The following is a 21,348-nucleotide window of genomic DNA, read 5'->3' on the forward strand; positions in this document are numbered from 1 at the left end:
TAGATGCTTTGGAAAGAAAGGTAAGATACATATCTCTGAACTTAGATTGCTTGTAGTCTAGAGGAAAGGTGGAAAATTAAATGTGTAATAACACAGAATGTGGTAAGTTCTGTAATAGGGGAAGTATAGTGTTAAGGAGGCACATAGGAGGAGTAGCTGTCCAATTGGGTTGGGAAGAGTTGTTAGAGAAGGCTTTCTGGAAGCGTGACAATATAAGCATTTTTGTAACCTTGTAATTTGTCAGTTCTTTTCATCTATAATATAATTTATAATGGCTGGGTAGGATTTTATCAGAATGTAAGTACCAGAGTTTAATCAAATCCTGATGTTAGACATTTAGAGGATTCCATAAATAACACTGTCATGGATGTCTTTTATCCTTTCTTAGTTATTTTCTTGCGTAGTTTTTACTTGGGGGTGGAATTTATGGGTCTAAGAATTAAAAATATTTTCAAAGGCTTTGGTGCATATATCCATTTTCGGGGGAACCAGATTGTCCTCCATGAAGGTTGTACCCAGTTTATATTTCTAATGATAGTATATAAGAATGCCTCACCCCCAAAAATCTTGCCAGTTAGGTAGGCAGAATGGTGTCTTATTTTGTCTTTGTTTGCTTTGTCTAAATGAATCACAGTAATTTGTAGACAAATAGGATAATATGATGAACTTCAATTTAGATTTTACAGTGGTTTTTGAATAGCTATTCCATACAGTATGGCATATGTGAAATGATCTGGATATTACCTTTAGTTTAGATTGCAAGTCATATTAAGTTATATGCTTACCTTTGCATTACCTACTTTTTATCATAATATTCAACCGAGAATATTTTTGTGTTTTAAGATCTTTATCTCATTCATTTTACAAACATATAAATTATAATGACAAATTCAGAGACGCTGAGAATAAGCTATTTAGTTTGAGATCAAGTACCTTAAGAAGCTTGTATGTTGACACTAGGCCTAGCAACTAACTTCTTTTTAATTATTGTGGCCAGAAACACCAGATGAAAATGGTAAAACCCAGAGAGCTGATGATTTTGTCTTGAAGAAAATAAAGAAGAAAAAGAAAAAGAAACACCGAGAAGATATGCGAGGACGACGCCTTAAAATGTACAATAAGGAAGTACAAACCGTCTGTGCTGGCCTGACCCGCATCAGTAAGGAAATCCTCACCCAAGGACAAATAAATAGCACTTCAGGTGTTAATAAGGAGTCCTTCAGGTATCTGAAAGATGAACAGCTGTGTCGATTAAATTTGGGCATGCAAGAATACCGGGTACCCCAGGGAGTACAAACACCTTTTATGACTCACCAGGAGCATTCTATTCGTAGAAATTTCTTAAAAACAGGTACTAAATTTAGCAGCTTCATTCATGAGGAACACCAGTCCAATGGTGGTGCTCTTGTCCTTCATGCTTACATGGATGAACTCTCATTTTTGTCTCCAATGGAGATGGAGAGATTTTCTGAGGAGTTTCTTGCTTTGACATTCAGTGAAAATGAGAAAAATGCTGCTTACTATGCTTTAGCAATAGTGCATGGAGCGGCCGCTTATCTCCCAGACTTCTTGGACTACTTTGCTTTTAATTTCCCGAACACTCCAGTGAAAATGGAAATTCTGGGCAAGAAAGATATTGAAACAACCACCATTTCAAATTTTCACACTCAGGTAAGGTAAAATCATTGTTAAATTATTTAGTAAATACAGGTTACAGTATCTCAAAAGTATTAACCTCGTTCTGTTGCTTAACACATAACAGTACACTTTTGATAAAAATTCATGGTGGTGAAGGTGGTTCATATTGTTTGTTTATACCTCTAATTGAAAAATTCTAATTGCTGAAGTTCTTTGGGATGTGAATTGTTACTTGCTTGGTCTAAGAAATGTGTTAAATGTCTTTACAAGTCTTTGGAAAACCAGCTTGGAAACCGATAGAGTTTTTCACAAATCGGGTAATGTTAGTATGGAGGATGTGATTTAGATCTGGTAGCATCAAGGCAACTTTAGTTAAAACTTACCTTTTATGTCATAATAAAACATACGAGGACATTGGCCTGTTTATTTGTCAGGTTTTTGCTGTTTCTGTTTCTCTTTCAGTAACTTGTTGGCAGTCTATCCCAGAAACATACCCCATTTATGTGACTTGGAAGTGTCACTAGGAAGACGGCCATAGACTCTGCTCCTTCTGCCTATGCACTGTTGTAGGTGAAGGCATTTTCTGAAGCTTTGCTTGGGCAGCTAGGCTTAAGTCAGCAGGGAAACCTCTCCTTCCTTTTTAACCAGTTTTTTCAATGAAGTTATTTTAGGGCATAAAAAGTTGATAATGTATCCTATTTTTTTTCTTGCTTGCTTTTCTCATAAGGATTATGAATACATGAATGGTCAGCTGTAAATTTGTATTATAGATATAAATTCTGCACAGGTTTAGTGAGAATATTTAACTTTTTAGAGATTTATGATTATATAACCTCTTTTTTTTTGGATTATCTAATAATTTGCTGCCATTCTTTTCCTTAAGATTTTTTTTTTAGGTAAATAGACTGTTACATAATAAGACTCTCAGCTGCCTGTATTATAGTGGTTTCAAGCCACTTAGGTTTATATGAAACCTTCTTTAACTTGAATCTTTTTAGTGATCCTTACCATCCTTGCCTCCAATGAGGGGAGCATCCAGTTTAGATTTATAAGCTTCAGAATTTCTCTAATTGAAGTTCTCTCTGCAGTAGAGAGAGCAGGAGCAGCCAATCTGGAGAGGTCGCAAGATGGGGCTGCCCAAGACGTTGGAACACCATGTGCAATAAAGGGCTTCGTCTTGGATTTTGGCCTTGTTACCACAATCAGGTACCGAAGTGCTGACTTTTGTAGTAGATTTTGTTTTTCCTTTTTCTTTTTTTTTTAAAAGAGGAGTTTTGCCCTTTGAAGGTTAAGGAATCCTATTTTTATAAATATTGCAAAAGGGACTGAAAACAGTTCTTTTAATTTAGTCCATAATCATCCTAAGTCCCTCTTTAACAAAGAAAGATATTGCTGAGAGCAGAATTAATGTGCTCTGTCACTTTTTTAGTTTAGGAAAATGCAGCAAATTTTCTCTTCTAATAGATAGAACAGCAAGCATATCTGAGAAATAAGCCAGAAATTTGGGTGAAAAAAGTCTTGGTTTTGTAATGATGACTTTTTAACTTTCGTATTAGTCTCTAGTGGATCAAGCTTATATATCAATAGACAGTACCCAGACTGAATAGTTAATAGAAGGAAATGTCTCTAAATATTCCCTGCTGATTTTTGTCCTCCAATTAATTTTTTAAATGGAGCTGAAATTTAAATGACTGTACCAACAACTTACCTTGAGATTTACTTGGAGATTTATGAAATAACGACTTTATAAGAATGCATCAAATTATTACTAACTTGGAAATCATTAATCACTTCAACCACATAAGAATATTGAGGACTATTCAGTAAGTCTTGTGCTCTGGTGATCCTGGAACTTAATTTTATTTATGAATTTTCAGTCATTTCAGTCATTCAGACATACGGGGTGGGCAAGGGAGGTTGAAGTAGCCAACGAAACTATAAATTTGCAACTGTAAAACTTTGACACATGATGGGATGGAAGCTAACACAGTAGTTCGGATTTGTTTGGCACTTCATAGTTTATAGAAATGCTTTCACATTCATATCTTAATATTTGAAATAATCTGTGGGGTAGGTAAGCAGTTTTATCTGTTTTCCATCGAAGAAACTGAGGTTTGGAGATGTTCATTGTTATGCAAGGTCATGTAGCTAGTAAGTGGAAGTAGTCACTGTGCACACTTACGTCACTTGTATAATAGGTGCATCATTTTACTATACTCCTTCCTTCCTTTTACATTTGGAGGAGGGACTAGTGCTTTTATTTGTCTAAACGTTTTAGTCAGTGAAATTAAAATATCTCAGTTTAACACAGTATTCAGAATGCCTTTCTAATAGTTTTTACAGATACCTTTAGATTGTTGGGAATTAAATGAATACCCTAGGTGTTTTGGACTTCAGTGTTTTGTGAAGTCATATGAAGTTCTGTGCAGCCTATAAATGAAGTGAAGTAAATTTTTTATTACCTTAGAGATACAGCTAATGGAAGTTATTTATAGTTTAAATAGGTAGCCATGATAATTATTCATGACTGACTGACTTCCTTCCTTCCTTCCTTCCTTCCTTTCTTTCATTCTTTCTTAATGGAGGTACTGGGGATCGAACCCAGGACCTCATGCATGCTAAGCGCGTGCTCTACCACTGAGCTGTACATTCCCTGCTTCATGACTATATTTCAAGATAGTTTATTCAGCAAACATTTATTGAGAACGTACCATGTACTGCACATTCTGTTCTGAAAAGGATTAATTGATGAGCTCAATTTAGTGGAAGAGATGAATAAACCAGCAATTGTAATACAGTTTGATAAGTACTAGAATGGAGGTATGCATAGGGAAAACCTTATAATGGAGCATAGTTTGTGGTGTTCCCTAACTGGGGGGAGATGTGAAGTGATTAGAAAAGGCATTTTAAAGCGTGTGATGCTTGAGTAGAGTCTTGAAAGAAGATTGGTACTTAGCCTAATACTAACACTTTAAGCAAAGGGAAAAATAGCCTATGCAAACACATGAAGACATTAAAGAATGTGGAACTTTTCAGAAGCTGCAGATTCTTGACATGGCAAGAGTACATGCTGACTGTTAAGGGGTGGTGGGAGTTATCACCAGAGGGGTAGACAAAATCAAAGTTGTGAGGACCTTTGTATGATGTGATTAAAACAAAAGTTAGTACTTTTTCCCAAAGGTAATGAATGGGGAATCACTGGTGAATTTTAATAGGGGAGTGCTATCAAGTTATGTTCACAAAGATTACACAGTAGTGTGAAGGGTGGAATTGAGGAAAATGAAATTGGAAGCAAGACTGGTTAACTATGATAACCAGATCAGAAATGATCCATGTCTAAACTGATATTGACACTAGAAAGGAAGGAATGAAATTTGAGAAATAATTAGAAGTTGGGATTAATTGCACTTGGTGAGTGAGAAGGATAGAGTCTTAAAATGTGGTTTGGACAAATGGATGGATGGCTGTGCTGATCACAGAGTTGATACAGGGTTCAAAAAGTTGGTTTCTAAGGGTGTAAGGTGTTGATGAATTGTTTGAGATGTTTTATGTTGAGATACTTGTGAAGATGAACAGAAATGTCTGTTAGGTAGTGAAATATGTGGATCTAAGATTGGGAGACATGTCTAGGCCTGAGATGCAGAAGTTGGACCATTAGCATATGGGTGATCCAGGCACAGCGTTAGAAGTGGAAGAAATGAAGCTAAGGATGGAATTCTGTGATGCACCTGTATGTATGAGGAACATGGAAAGAGAACAAAAAGAAAGAGAAGTAGAAGGAAGATGATAATACAGGTTTTTTCGGTTTTAAGAATGATGGAGTGGGGGGAAGGTAATAGTTCAGTGATAGAGCGCATGCTTAGCATGCACAAGATCCTGGGTAGAATCCCTAGTACCTCCATTAAAAAAAAAAGAATGATGGAGTGATTAAATATCACATCCGTATGTGAGGTCAAGTTTGATCACAGAAAAGTGTTAGGTTGCTCAATTAAGAATTTAATTGAAAATATTATCAAGACCAGTGCTTTGCAAACCATCACTATCTAAATATTTTAAATTATGCTTTTTTTTTTTTTTAAGAGGCTTGCTATTTGTACTGTGAATAAGTTTGGATCACTAGGGAGCTTGCTGGAAATGCAGTCTCAGACCCCCTACCCAGATCTTCTGAATCAAAATCTGTATTTTAATAAGATCCTCAGGTGATTCATAAGCATGCTAAGTTTTGAGAAGTGCTACTTTAGTACTCACCTGTTCTAGCTGGAGGAAAGTAAAATGTAGCTTTGTTTTATGCAAGAAAAATGATAGCTTCTGTTATTTTTATATTTTTAAATTAGTGTAGTAGCAAAGCTAGGATGCACATACAGGTTTTTTTTTCTTTTGATAGTCTATTAAAAAATGTTTTTTAACAGCAGAGAGGTAAGTTCATGATAAATATCAATTGAAGCACCAAGCTGATCCTCAAGTTTGGTTACTTAACTCTTAGTTGATACAGGATAACTTAGTAAATTTGAGTTTCTAAAGGACTACATAGGTATCGACACAGTATGGTATTTTTACAATTCTGTAGAATTATTTAGGCCTAATTAAGTTTTAAATAGTCATTGGCTAAATAACTATTTTGACCAAAAAATTAAGTGTTTATGGAATCTTTTGTCAGTTAATGGAGAAAAACTAATGTTCACTAAGACATGTATTTCTCTCTTAAAGTATGGAATAAGTATAATTTATGATCTTTTTAGTTAGGTGTTAGATCTTGTAATTATTGGCTACTTGAAAACCTTTTGAATGGTTTTCAACTTTGAAGTGTGATAGTTCTGCAGTAAGAATGCAATCCATGGCTCTGTATAAAAATCCTGTGGCAGCTGATAAACTGATTAAAATTTCACATGTTCTTCTAGTTATTTTATAGACTAAGAAGATTTTAGAGCAAATGGGAGCCATTTCTAAGCCTTTGTTTTATAGATGGGGAAGGTTACATTTTGGTTGGCCGTCCCCGAAGTTACATAGTGGAAGATCTTCAAAGAGGAATTGTTTTTTCCTCTGTCTCTGAATGGTATTTAATCCTATTGATGAGGGTTGAGCAAATTTCAATGTGCATGTAAAATGCAAATTTTGATTTTGTAGGCCTGGATTGTAAGTCTGCATTTCTACCAAGGTCTCAGATGATGTTGGTGTTGCTGGTCCCAAGAATCAGCAAGGCTCTCAGTCTTAGATTCTGTACATGTGTTTCAAACAAAATCAACAAAAAACACTAAAATATATGTGAAGTTAAATGGAGAGTTGTTTTAAATATCACCATCTGAGACTATTTTCCCAATTATAGCATCTAAGTAACTGATGGGTATATATGGAAATGAAAGGTACGTGGTAAGGAAGGGAGCAGATTGATTTAAAAAATATGTCTACCATAATAGGATTTTGTTCTCTTTATCTGGCAAGTGTGCATATTTTAAGTTCTGTTTTAAAAAAAAAAAATCTCTCTACATAAGATACTGAAATCTTACTGAGAATCATAGCTCTTTAACTTTACATGGTAGTAGATCTTAACAACTGTTACTTTTTCCACTATAAAATGATAATGTCTACTGTTTCAGAGAAAATCAGCAACTGTTATTTCTTCATTTGTATTGTGGCAAGGCTTAAAATGGGGTTATTATATGTGTTCTCCATCTTTGATTAATATAATTAACATTTTATAGTAAATTGGTAGTACTAATTAAGAGAGTAGAACTAGTAGAGTGCTTTGTGACTTTGTAAATAACTTAGAAACTCTTAAGGAACTACACATTAGTGTGCTATTTAAAAGGAGAAATAAATATTTTAGGTAGCTGACTTTATAAAACAGCATAAAAATGGTAGGTTGGTTCTTTTTTTCTCTCATTCTAAGTACAGCTTATAATAAACTCATTTTGACTCACACTGCTTTTTCACTGTATATTTTAAAGTGGGAATGCCTTTCTGTTCAGGTCACAGGGTTAGGAAGATTGCTGGCTAGCTTTTTCCTTTCTGCTTTTTAAACAATCAGCTCGAATGGGCTTCTTCCTGAAACATGAGTTATGTGGAATAATTACTAACCTCCCCTTTCCCCTCTCCCCTTCCTCCCCCCAGGGTTTTTCCATATTTTGTATTTCTAGCTTGGTGTTCTTGTGAATTTTTCTTTTATAAAAAGAATTGATTTTTCTAGAGCAGTTTTTGGTTCACAGCAAAATTGAGAGGAAGGTACAGAGATTTCCCATATCCTCCCTGTCCTCACATGCGTATAGCTCTCCATCACCATCATCCCCACCACTGATGAACTTACACTGACACATCATAACCACCCAAAGTTCATAGTTTACATTACAGTTCACTCTTGGTATTGTACAATCTGTGGGTTTAGACTAATGTGTAATGGTATGAGTCCATCAGTATGGCAACATAGAGTATTTATGCTGCTCTAAAAATCCTCTGTGCTCTGCCTATTCTTCCCTTTCTCCCCTTCCTCCAACCCCTGCCAACCACTGGTCTTTTTAGTGTCTCCATAGTTTTGACTTTACAAGAATGTCATGTAGTTGGAATCATATAATATGTAATTTTTTCAGATTGGCTTCTTCCACTTAGTGTTATGCATTTAAGGTTCCATCACGTCTTCATGGCATAATAGATCATTTCTTTTTAGTGTGAATATATCTGGATGTACCACAGTTTATTTATCCACTCACTTACTAAAGGACATGTTCGTTTCTAAGTTTGGGCAGTTACGAATAAAGCTGCTGTCTTCTAAGTTTTTAACTTACTCATGGCTTTCCTTATTAAAAGGTGTATGCATTGGGAGCCCAGTTGAGCTTATTTCACACTCAGCAATTGTTATAGGATAACTTTGTGAAGTTGAGTTTCTGATCTAAAGGACTACATATGTGTTGACACAGCAATTTGCATATTCAAATATAATTGTTTAAACTTTTACAGATATTATAAATATATTTAAAAATTTAATGCATACAAAGCTAACAACTGTTTTCTTATTGGCATTATCCCCCTATGTACGAACTATTCCACAATCTTTGTTCCCTCCCCACTTTGCCTTCTAATTTTGCTAAAGGCTGTTTCCCCTGTTTGGTGTTTTTTTCCCCTGTTTGGGGAAAACGGCACAAAACAACCAAACAGGCCTTCCCTCTGGTTGTTTTGTCTTCTGCTTCCACGAAGCCTTACTTTTTTCTGTTCTTTGGTCTCTGGTTACCTCCCTCCAGTCCTTACACCTGTTTCTTCCTCCACTGTGCCTGCAATGCATACACTTTGGGAGGTGGTAGAACTCAGTTTGTTCTTTGGTTTTGAGTGCCATTTCCAGGGCAGAGTTTCTCAAACATGCCAGGTCCTAAGAATATCTGAGTTGCTAGTTCCAAACACATATTTAGAATCTCAGGTTCCGCTCCTGGAAATTCTGATTCACTAGGTCTGGATTGAGGCCTGAGATAAATACCCGAAGTGATTCAATTCCTATGATAAGGCAAGTTTAAGAAATACTGTTTTAGACTATGTGCCATCTACCAACAGTCAGATTCCGTTCATTTGACCAGTAGATACAATCCTCTTAGAATTTTATAGAATCATAGACTAAGGGCTCTTGGAGATAATCTTGTCTAACTTCTACCTAGTGCAAATGCTTTAGAAAACCAGTGTTGGATTGATAATTATTCAGGAGCTTGTCTCTACATAAGGATTCATAAGGCCTCCAGTGGGCCCTCAACATTGTGTAGGAAGCTTAGTTCTTTGGTCAACTTGCTTGCCTTTACTTCATGATGACTATTCAGACTTTTTAATCTGTTTACATCTTTTCTGCATTTCCCTCCTGTTATAGTAGAGCAGCTATCCCACCTCCTCTTCAGAAGTTAATCCTTCTGCCTGTGTTCTGGATTCCATCCCTCATCCTGCTTAGGATTTTTAAAAATTGTCACAAAATATACATAACATAAAATTCGCTATTTAATTTAAAGTGTATAATTCATTGGCATTAAGTACTTTCGGAATGTTATGCAACCGTCTCCACTGTCCATTTCATCTCTGGTGATATTAATTACACTTGTTTTGAAATTTTATTCTCAGTTGTCTCTTTAATCAAGTTCCTTTTTGTTTGTTTTAATCTTTTATGTTAGATATTTTCCCTAAATGTCTGGTGATCTGTTTATATTTAAATATGAGTCAGTACAAAACTGATTAGAAACTATGAACATAGTAGGGGGGACTTATCATTTGATGACCGAGTAGGGAATCTGGCTGTATCATTGTAAGAAAAACTCCAGTTATCAGCATTTAGAGACCTTTTCTTTGGGGCTTTTAATTTCTACAGCTAAGAATCTACCCACATTTTTGCCAAAGTAGAGTAGCTTATACCCCTGTCTGCTAGGATTCTATGTAAGTGATTTCACTGTTAAATATATGGAATTTTATTTAATTATCTTTTTCAGTATACTAGGTCTTTTCCATACTTGTGCCTAGTATCTTTGTTTCTATAGTCTCTTTGGTTCATTTTCTCCAAAAAATACATAGGTAAGAAAGTACAGGATGGGAACATGAAAGGTAAGTGGAGGGTCTGACTGACTCGTAAACAGATTTTAAAGCTGTCGCCTTTGTTTTTAGTTTAATGCTTTGTTCCCCACCTTCTGTGATACTTAGCCTTTCCATAATTTTGTAGCATGAACTTGTTTTTTAGGTATCTTCTGTATAGGTACTCAGTATTCAAAGTGCTCAGTCTGCTAATTCCCCTATACATTTTTTACCTTCTAAAAATGTTTCAATAGCTTGTATCTATCATTTTTACTTCTGTTCTCTTTGAGCTTCTGGGACTTACAGCCTTTCTATTTTACTCTCACTTGAGTGTAGTTTTGGTAAGGAATATAAATAAATCATGTGTTCAGTTGGCCTTGTTTAACTAGCAGTCTTCACCTTTTCACCTTTACCAGACTTCACATTAGCTTTAAAACCTCACAGAAAAGAAGACTTAAACGGAAAGATGTTCTACGTTCTTGGATTAAGAAGAACGAACATCAAAATGATGATTTTCCCTAAATTATAAATTGAACATAATCCAAATAAAAATACCAATGGTTGTTTTTTTTTTCTGGGACAGTTGCCTGATTTAGAAGTTTATATGAAAAAATAAACAGACAAGAACAGCCAGGAAAACTTTGAAAAAGAAAAGGAGTGATGGAGGAGTGCCCTGTAAGATACCAATACACTCTAAAGATTTAATTATTAAGTAGGTGTATACTAGTTTATGAACATTGTTCAGTGAAAAAATTAAGTCCAGAAATAGACCCAAATATATATAGGCATTTGATAAGTAAAAATGATAGCATCTCAAATCTTTGGTGGCAGAGAGAATGTAGTGTTGGGACATCAGGGTATCTAGAATTTACCTTAGTATCCATATCACTGTATATACCATGATCAATTCCAAATGGAATCAAAGATTTAAATGTAGAAGATGGCCATAAATATAAGAAAACATGGAAGAATTCTTTTATAACTTTGGAGTGGCAAAGGTCTTTCTAACTGTGACTAAAACAGAACAAAAATCCCTGTAAATAAAGTCAAAAGACAAATTTCTGTCACTGACAGGATTAACCATCCTAAACTATAAAGAGCTCTAGAAATAGATAACGAGAAATACTAGGAACAAAGTATAAAAATAAGCAAGGATTGTAAATAGTTCACAGAAAAAGAAATACAAATGGTCCTTTAATCTTATCTGAAAAGATATATAACTTTATTCCTAAGAAAATGAAATTAAAACCAAGAAGATGCCAGTTTTATCAACTAGTAAAAATCCAAAAATTTTATAACATTCTATTAATAAGATTATGGGGCAACTCATACTTTTATAAACAAACTTCTTGAAAGAATTGTCTAGGGGTGGGGTATAGCTCATTTGTAGAGTGTGTATGTACTTGGCATGCAGGAGGCCCTGTGTTCAATCCCCAGTACTTCCATTAAAAAAAATTGTGTCTACTTGCTGTCTCCATTTCCTTATATCTCCATACCAGTTTGGTTTCTGCCTTCATAATTTCTCTCAAATAGCTCTTGCTAAGGTCACCAGTGGGCGTTTTTCATCTTCATTTTATTAGACGTTTCAGCAACATTTTGACCATATTCTTGAAATATTTTCTTACTTTGACTTTCATGATACTGTGCTCTCTTGGTTTTCTTTTTAACCTCTCTGACCTCTTGACAACTCTTTTACATTGTTTTTTGTTAGCTTTTCTTTCCCTTTTGTATTCTTTTAATTTGGAGCTTTCCAAGACCCCTAGTCTTTGAACTCTCTTTATTTTCTCTAATCAAGTCTCTTTTAAGACTAAAGTTCCAATAACTGCCAATGACTCGGATTTATATCCTCAAGTCACCATTTCTTCTGATTTCAAACTCATATACCTTTTTGACACAGGCACTTGGGTGTTTCGAAGGTACTTTGTATTAGTTCCTATCGCTGCTCTAGCTAATTACCACAAACAGTGCTTTAAGACAGTACAAATTTAGTCTCTTACAGTTCTGAAGGCTCTGAAGGAGAATCTGGCTTTTTTGAAATTTTTTTATATATGTTTTTGGGTTTGCTTGTTTTTTGTTGTTGTTTTGTGGGGTTTTTGGGTTTTTTTTTGCCTTTTTCTTTTTAATCTTCTAGTGCCCATCACTATCTCCTGGCCTTTGACCCCTTCTTCCATCTTCAGAGTGCATCAGTCCAATCACTGCTTCTGTCATCACATCACCTTCTCTCTGTGGCCAAGTCTCCCTCTGCTTCCTTCTTATAAGGACACTTGTGATTACACTTAGGGCCCACCTGGGTAATTCAGGCTCTCTCCCCAGCTCAAAATCCCTTCTTTTGCTGTAGCATATAACAGTCACAGGTTCTAGAGATTAAGACCTGGATATCTTTGGGAGCCATTATTTAGCCTAGTGCACACTTCAGTCTCATCATGTCCCAGAGTGAAGATACCACCTCCCCACCCAAACCTGGTCCTCTCCTCCAACAGAAAGAGTAGTTTCTTCATGAGGTTACAAAGGGCAGAACATGGGAGACATCCTTGATACTCGTTTCTCTCCTCTGTCATAACTGATCTTTCTCTAAGTCCAGGCAATTTTATCTCAAGGATATTTTTCAGATTAAAAAAAAAAAACTTTTTAAAATCAGCTCCACTGCTAATGGCTTAGTCTGTTGTTTGTAACCTACCTGGTCTCTTGTCTTTCAGAGTCCCTTTGAGAAAACAAAACCAAACCCCAAGCCCCACTCCCCACTAAAAAAATAAAGGCAAATCGGGTAACTTTCCTTTCCTCTTACTACTTTAGATCCTTAGTGATTTCCCAAATTCTTAATGTAGTCTTTGAGACTTTCCCTAACCCAGCCACAGCTCATTTCTCCAGTCTCATGTTTATTTTTCTCTTTTGTTTTCTGTTCAGCATCAGTAGCTTTCTTTTAGACCCTGGAAAGTGTGATGCTTAAAGGATTTTTTTTTCTTTAAACTTGTTTTGTAGATTTTAATTCACCGTTACTTTGAGGAATAGTTTATCCCCTATATCAGGATCCCATGTTCTCTTTCATAGTATCCTACAAATGCCATTCAGAAGATTTGTTACAGTTTATAATTAAATGCTTGTGTAGTGTCTGCCTCTCTCTACTAGATTGTAAGTTTCCAGGGGCCAAGAATGGGTCTGGTTTGCTGTATCTGTATTTAGGACAATGTCTGGCATATAATACACAGTAAACATTAATTGAGTGGATGATAGCGGCTTTCCTGTACATCCTGTTCTTTATTTAAAGTTATGTGAGTCTGCTCTTTTGTGATAAGCTTCCAAGTATTTGAAGATTATTATGTGTCTACTTTAATCTTTTCAAGTCAAATACTTTCGAAATATATTTAATTTCATCACTCTTCCTAAAATTTGTATGGTTTCCAAGTCACTAATCATCTTAATTGTTCTCTTTTGGCTGTGCTCTTGTAATAGACTTTTTTTTAGCCCAGAGCAGGAGATAATAATCCAGGTGTTGTAATCTGTGCAATACAGAGTATTGCCTCCCTTAGTATAAAGTGTGCAAGATACAGGCTAAACCACCAATAACAGAGAGCTCTCACATACAGTGGCTAGAACAAAATAAGTTTCTCTCTGAGTAACAAGTCTAGAAGTAAGCAGCTCTGTTCGTGATGTCATCCAGGATTCTGCTTTCCTTCTGTCTTTAAGTTTTGCCATTTCCTTTGGTGGTGGTGTCATGTGCATGCTTGAACTTGGCCCAAGGGAGAAAGAGGATGTGGAGAGCCAGCCACTTACTTACAAAGGCATGCTCTAGAAATTGCATATGTAACTTATGCTAACATTTCACTGTCCATAACTTAGTCACAGATCATACTTAGCTGCCAAGGAGTCTAGCTTATTGGCTATATTCCCAGGAAGTTCTGTTACTAAAAAGAAGAGTAGAATAATTATTTTGCTTGTTTGGCATTAGTATCACAATTGGTACACGTTGAATTTCTGGCCGTAAGTGCTTTTCCATCTTTGAATTTGTGCTGTTAATTATTTAAATACATTGGAAACGTTAGCATTTATTAAATTATTCAATACAAGTGATACATACTGTTAATTAGCTTTATTACTACTACGTTTTTGGGAGGGGCAGAGTTTAATGGCTGATTATTTCTAGGCTCAGCAAACATATTCAACAATTTCTCCTCTTCATTTTCTTTCTCTTTCCAAATAGGAAAGGATGCTTTATATTTATTCATGTCATATATTAATTATCCTAGGTATTTGCATTTTTTTTTGTTGTCTTTCAGTGCAATGCTATTGAATTTAGTGGTATTTAAATTAGGTAAACTTGAAATACTGTGATATAACAATGTTAATTCAGTCTAACTTTGTGTGCAAAATTTAAAGTAATGTGAATCCCTTCAAATTAATAATCCATTAAGAGTTGTATAATCTCAAAACTAGCAGGCCAAGTAAGTTAACGAAAACTACCACATGGCAGTGTACTTCTTCAAGATTGGTCTGTTAAGTGAGATTTAAATTGTGACAGGTCTTTAAGAAATTTATCACATAGCTTGAAAGCCTTTCTTGGAAGGCATTTCTGATAATTGGGAATAGTGGCAGGTGGTATTCGGAGGAGACTGATACCTCTTACTAGCCCAGAAAGCGTAGTGTTCCTAGAACTGGTGCTGAAGTTAAAGCTGCTGTAGTCATTTTGGGTACTAGGCTTAGAAAAGCTAGAATACTGCTTAGAAAAGTTCCCTTGCTTCCCCTTCTTTATCTCTATATCCCATAATCATCCTCTTTCCCAGACTTTCTACACTGGCTTTTTACACATGGTGATCACACAAAGAAATGGAAGGTAATTCATACAAATATATGCAAAGTATTCTGGCCTGGGCAGTTGTTGTTTAAGGATCACCTAAGGAGATTTTGGGGGAAAGATTTGTAAGGAATTAGGAAATCACTGCTGTTTATAACAAGATCTGAGACCTTTTATGGGTTTATGTGTATGTGTGGGATGATGTTAAATTGTCTGTGGAAAAAAATAGTGGGATGATTCTGAAAATCCTGCTGAAGAACTTAATAGTAAAGAACTGTGTACTAGATGTTCATTTATACTTTCTGTTGAGGCAAAATAGTAACAATTGATTCTTAAAAACAATTTTTTTGAATGTTTAATAGAGACCCACCTTACAAAAGCATAATTACGTGTTAGGCTTTTTCAGTTTCGTCTACATCTTAGCTAAAGTAGAATTTGCTAGGTTACTGATCTGAGGTGGAAATCCTGGTTAGAATCCAATGTTTTTAGTCTAGACATCTGTATACACAGGATCTGTCTCTACATTTGAGAAACAGCCATTCTGAATTGGGGATAGGAATATTAAGAACATACGTGAGATGATGACCAGAAGAATAATAAGAAGCTTGCATTGAATCATTTGGTAGATTTTGTTTGAATGTTAGGATTCTCTGGGCTACAAATTTGTATAGAATATGCTAAGTTTACTAGAGAGTTGATACAGAGAAAATGTCTCTGTGCTTGTAGGTGACATTAGACTTCAGAAAAAGGAAAGATTATGAAGGGTGATCAGGGTGGCTTCCAGAAGAAAAGTCTTGAACTGATCTTTGAAAGATAAGATTTAGGTTGTCAGAAAAGAGGACATTCTAAGAAGGGACAGATGCAAGAGAAAAATCAGTGCTGACAGAAATAAGTTCGGCATAAGTTGCTTAGAGAAAACGATTAGGCTGCCTAGGGTGGAGGATCTTACACGGAGGTAATGGGAGATTGGGTTTGCTAACAGTCATCCGGGTATATGGCCTGATGTGAAGTCTTTCAAGCTAGGGAGTGCAAAGTGAGTATGGAAGATTAATTTGACAATAATACTTTTTTTCTTTCCTGCCCTGCCAGTTTTAATTTGCTTACTGTTTTTTTTCCTTAATAAAGATCACTTTAAAGTGTTTACAAAGTTCCAAAATCATCATTCTCTGAGAAGTTTAATTATATCTTAATGTTTCCAGTATTTCTTTGAGATGCTGGGACCATAGACCAACTTGGACTTGAAATTTCTGTTTGTGGCACATATATCAACGTATTTGTCAGTGTGCTAGGGTGCCTTTCTGTAACTATTGACTTTATCCAAGGTACTGACCTTGGAGTTCTTAGTATGTAGAAGAAATAGCAACATTGGAAATGATACCTTATCCTAATTCTTATATTACAGTGTACTTCAGTCCTTTCTCCCCCCTCTTTCGTTTTATCTCAGGTCAATAGGACATACTGCTGTGGCACCTACCGAGCAGGTCCTATGCGGCAGATAAGTCTTGTTGGAGCAGTAGATGAAGAAGTTGGTGATTATTTTCCAGAGTTCCTTGATATGTTAGAAGAATCACCATTTCTGAAAGTGAGTGTTTTTCAAATTATTAAAGTTCTGATCATTACTTAAATGGACACTTTCCATTAAAAAGTTTTAAGCTAATCTTGTCTATTAAAATTAAATTTTCTCCACTGTTTTGAATAGAAATGTTTAGAAAATTATTGATATAAAATACTTAACTTCAATTATTCTTTTTAACATATAAATTACTGTCTAATGAAGCATTTTTTTTCTTTATGTACACATATAAACTTCTTAGAGCTTGCTTTGTTTTTTTGGGCTTTTTTTGTTTTTATCGGGGTACTGTGGATTGGACCCAGGACCTTGTGCATGCACTCTACCACTGAGCTGTACCCACTTCCCCCTCTCAAGCTTTCTTTTAGGTGTGAAGGGTTAATTTGTAAATAGTTAAAAAAAATTTTTTTTTGATGGTTAGTATGTCTGTTTACTAAATGGAACAAAATCACTTTAAGTCTCATTATGCATTTGATTTCTTTGTATAACATTTTCTGTTTTTATATATTCATCATGCTCTTCAACTTTTCTTAAACTGGTATTTAAACAGAATTAAAAAAAATCTTAGCAAAAAAAATTTTTTTTAATGTAACTTATTCATCTGACTTCCAGATGACTTTGCCCTGGGGTACACTTTCCAGCCTTCGACTCCAGTGTAGGTCCCAGAGTGATGATGGGCCTATCATGTGGGTAAGGCCAGGAGAGCAGATGATCCCTACAGCAGATATGCCAAAGTCACCCTTCAAAAGACGACGGTAAACATTTACTTTTCTCAAATAATCAAAAAGCACTTTATTTTAGTCGATTGCTTATAGAAATGATTGAGATCTGAGCAGTTTGAAAACCATTTGTCTAAATTATTTGAAGAGCTATGTTAAGTAAATCTTCTAGTTGTCAGTTCCTTAGTCCAGTTCACTCATTACACAGTTATCAGAGTAAGGAATCCTACCAAAAAACAAATTTAATTTTTACTTCTTTTCTTAAAACCTGGGTCCTAACTGCCTGCAAGATAAATGCTCAAACTCCTTTGTATGGTTTACAAGGATCTTTCATAATCTGGCCCCAACAGTATCTCTTCTAGATTTGTCTGCTTCTAGTCCACTCCAGCCACACTGAATTCTGTTTCTAAACCATGGTCTTTCACAACTCTGTGCTTTTGTGCTGTTCTTTTTACTTGGAATGGCATCCTCTCCCCTATCTTCCTCTCTACCTGGCAAACTGTTTTAACAAATTTCAAAACATTTGAACATCATTTCTTTTGTGAAGCTTTTCTTTGTTTCCTTAGACAGTTAGTCGTTCCCTTCTCTGTGCTTACACATCATTCTGTTCATTAATGATCTGTTTACAGTTTTTTGGTTTTTACTAAATTTTGCCTTTTTTTGAGGACAGTCTTATTCTTCTCTGTCTTCATGGCACATAGCAAGTGATCAGTGTTTACTGAATGAAATCAGTATTCTCCTGTAGTAATTCATATTGGGCTAACAGGTTTTTTGTTTCAGACAAAATTTATTTTGCTTAAAACAAATGTAGATTAACTTACTCTAGTACTACAAAAAATCTCATTTAATGAGACTGGAAATGATTTATATTTGCTTAGACTATAATAAAAACCCCTAAGTGAATTTTAATGGACTGGTCTAGACCTTACCTTAAAGCTCATAGGAGAGTGATACTAGAACTAAGTATGAAATAATCCTAGCTACTTAAGATAATCATGAAAATACTTTGTAAGAACTATTTATGAATGCAAGGTGGTGGCATGGTAAAACATGGCAGTAAACCAAAACTTCTGCACATTGCTAGGCTATAGCATTAATTGTACATCATGATTATGAATCTTGATAGTCTTAATTCTTAAGTATTGTATACCTTTACTCTATAGTCTCCCAAAAGGAAATGACCATTGTTTGTTTCCTGATTATTATAAACTTAAAAAAAAAATCAGATAATAGAAAAAAGTAAAAAGGCAAAAAATACCTATAATCCCACCCATTTAGGCATATTAACCTTTCAAATTTTGGTCCATGTATGCTCATAAATTTTCTTTGTACTTAAATGAACTCATTCTTTACGTGATGTTTACTTTAAAACTTGTTTTTTTCCCCCTTAGATTTATGTGTTACATTAAAATGCAGCCATATCATCATTTCTAAATGACTATGTAGTTTTGACTGTATGGTTGTATCAAGATTTATTTAACCAATTCTTTATTCATGTAAATTGTTTCCAGTTTTTCAATATAAATGGTGTTTTGACAAACATGACAGTGATATGCTAGAGCCTGTTTGTACCAGCTCATAGGGCGATTATTAGCCTCGCAATTCCACATTGAGTGAGGTCACATTAGTAGCTTGAAATTGGCCATGTTGAGAGTATTTATACCACAGAAAGCAGCATATGAGCTACAAATCAGCCTTCTACCCTCTAAAGCCAGTTGTTAAACATGTACAACATATTGATTATGGCTGACTGACTTAGAGGGCTGGCTGGCTGACTGGTTGATAGGGAGGGAGGTGCATGTGCATGTTTATTTTCTTGGTAGAAATTACTAAAGGCTCAAAGTATATACACATTCCTAATTGACTTCCAGGAATGTACCAATTTATACTCTCACCCATATAGTGAGACAGTACCTTTTCCCCCTACCCTTCACCAACATTCATTTTAACTTTGTTGATTGATTGAACAAAAATGTGTTATTTTAATTTGCTTTTCTTTTAGGGGTTTGTATTTCTTTTGTGATTCCTTTTTAATTTTTTCTACTCATATTTCTATTGGGGTGTTTTTAATGTGTAAAAATCCCTGTGTATTAATTATAACTATTATTTTTTTCTTACGTTGCAAGTTTTTCTCATTTTTCTTTTAGCATAAACTTTAGCTTAAAGGTTTTTCTTTACTCCGTTTTTTTCAGTTTCTTTTTTTTTTTAACTCACGGAAATTTTTATTTATATGTTGTCAGATTGATCTTTTCCTCTGAGGTTTCTCTCAGTGGCAGGCTTTGAAAGGCCTTCTCTCATTTAGTATTATAAAATACTTACCTACTATTTTCTTCTAGTACATCGGTGAATTCAGTATTTATATATTTTATCTAGCTAGTATTCCTTTCAGTATGAAGGGAGAGAGTTAGTTTAACATTCTTTTCAAGTAGTTAGGCAGCTGTACCAACATCATTTATTTATTTCTCCACTAACCTGAGGTGCTATTAAATCTTATTTCTATTGGATAAAATATTCTTAGGAGAGGCATTCAAAAGCACTTTGAATTAGAGTGAATAAAACAGAACTTAAATACTAATGTCATCTCTCTGTGTTAATGAGAATACCCTGTTGCTTAAAGTGGTGAAATCAATGTGAGAAGCTGTCTAGTTATCAAGGGCACTGCTAGTGAAGATGATCTTTAAATTTATGAATTCTAGAGAAATATATGTACAGGGTTTTAAAACAGTGAACAGTATAGTAGGGTTTATAATGAAAAACCTGGCCACCTTTGCCTCCAGAGGCAAACACCTTTTTACCAAAGGCAAAAAAAATTTCTGTTTTTAATGCCTGTTTTGTTTTGTTTTGTTTGTTTTGTTTTAAGGCTTTGACAAGAAATTTGTGAGTTTTTTGGTATAATAGATAGGGATTCCTTCCCTTCATGGGTTCTCCAGATAGTTAAATGACCCTTACTTTATGCTCTTCATCCCCTTTCTACTTTTGTTAACTGTGCTTTTACATTGTTGAGGTTAATTCAGAGTCTCCTTTAAAAACATAATTAGGCTCTATTATATGCTTTGTCAATAGGTATGTTCTAAAATTTGAAAACCAGTAAATGGCATTTTAAATATTATGAGTAGGTAAGTTTACTGCAGACCAAACTAATAGGCTAAAATTTGCATTCTAGGGTTCCAGTGGTTTGTTATCACTCAGAGGAATAATACACAAAAAGATCTTTCTTTTCTTTATTTCACCTAGATACTGAAAATTGTGCCGCATTTTAGTTTGTTTCATATTTGGATTGTGCTGATTTTTACTCTCTTTATTGCTTAAGATACATTACTTTTTTCTAGAATCACACTGACCTTTTCCTCTATTACTGTGCCTTTGGGTATTGCCTTTTTATATAGCCTTTTTTGGGGGTAGAGTGTTGGTAGTTACATTGCATTCTTTGCTTTTATCTTAATGAATCCAGAATTTTAATCATACTGTCTGCTCTAACATGTCACTTTGTACCTGGAAATCTTCTGGAACTCTCTTTTCTTACCTCAGTGTGAAAAGCTTATTTCACAGTTCCCTACCTAGGACTTCCCGTTTAGTAGTTTTCTGCTTTAACCTATGGTTGTCTTCCTCGGTTTGTTTCTTTTTCTTGTCTGAGAACATGCGCAAGTTATATTGTAAGAAAAGGTAGGTATTGAGTCATATGTCTGGAAATTTTTTTCTGTCATTAAATGTGATAGTTTAGCTGGAGTTCAGAGGATGTATTTCCCCTTAGAATTTTTAGCACTGCCTTTGTGTCTTCTGGTATCTATTGTTTAAGAGACGTTTTAATGCCAATGTAATTTTTGTTCTTTTGTAAGTAACCTGCTTTCTTTTCTTCTCTGAAAGCTTAATTTCACAGTGATATTTCTGGGTCTTTATTTGGGTCTTTCATTCTATTTTCATTTTTAAATCCTTTTTGTTTTTTGGTGGGTCCCTTAAACTTAAAGATTCGTGTCCCCTTTCATTTCTCAGAATTTTTATTGCTTAGTTTCTTCAGTAATTTATTTATTTTCTCTATTATTTCTTCCTGAAACTACTGTTGGTTAAATAATGAACCCAGTTTGATTATCCTCATTTCTTATTTCTTATCC

The 21,348-nt window shown here is 34.8% G+C and overlaps 1 protein-coding gene across 1 annotated transcript in view; it reads left to right on the forward strand.

Annotated features, from left to right (window-relative positions):
* The window catches only part of RSBN1 (round spermatid basic protein 1), a 41,044-nt gene that overhangs the window by 10,850 nt on the left and 8,846 nt on the right, over window positions 1-21,348 (forward strand). The window contains exons 2-4 of the mRNA XM_006193142.3: window positions 998-1,671; window positions 16,395-16,532; window positions 17,133-17,275. Coding sequence (XP_006193204.2) covers window positions 998-1,671; window positions 16,395-16,532; window positions 17,133-17,275 — 955 coding nt within the window. The remainder of the gene's footprint in view (window positions 1-997; window positions 1,672-16,394; window positions 16,533-17,132; window positions 17,276-21,348) is intronic.

The sequence above is a fragment of the Camelus ferus genome, chromosome 9, assembly GCF_009834535.1.
Source record: "Camelus ferus isolate YT-003-E chromosome 9, BCGSAC_Cfer_1.0, whole genome shotgun sequence".
NCBI lineage: Eukaryota > Metazoa > Chordata > Mammalia > Artiodactyla > Camelidae > Camelus > Camelus ferus.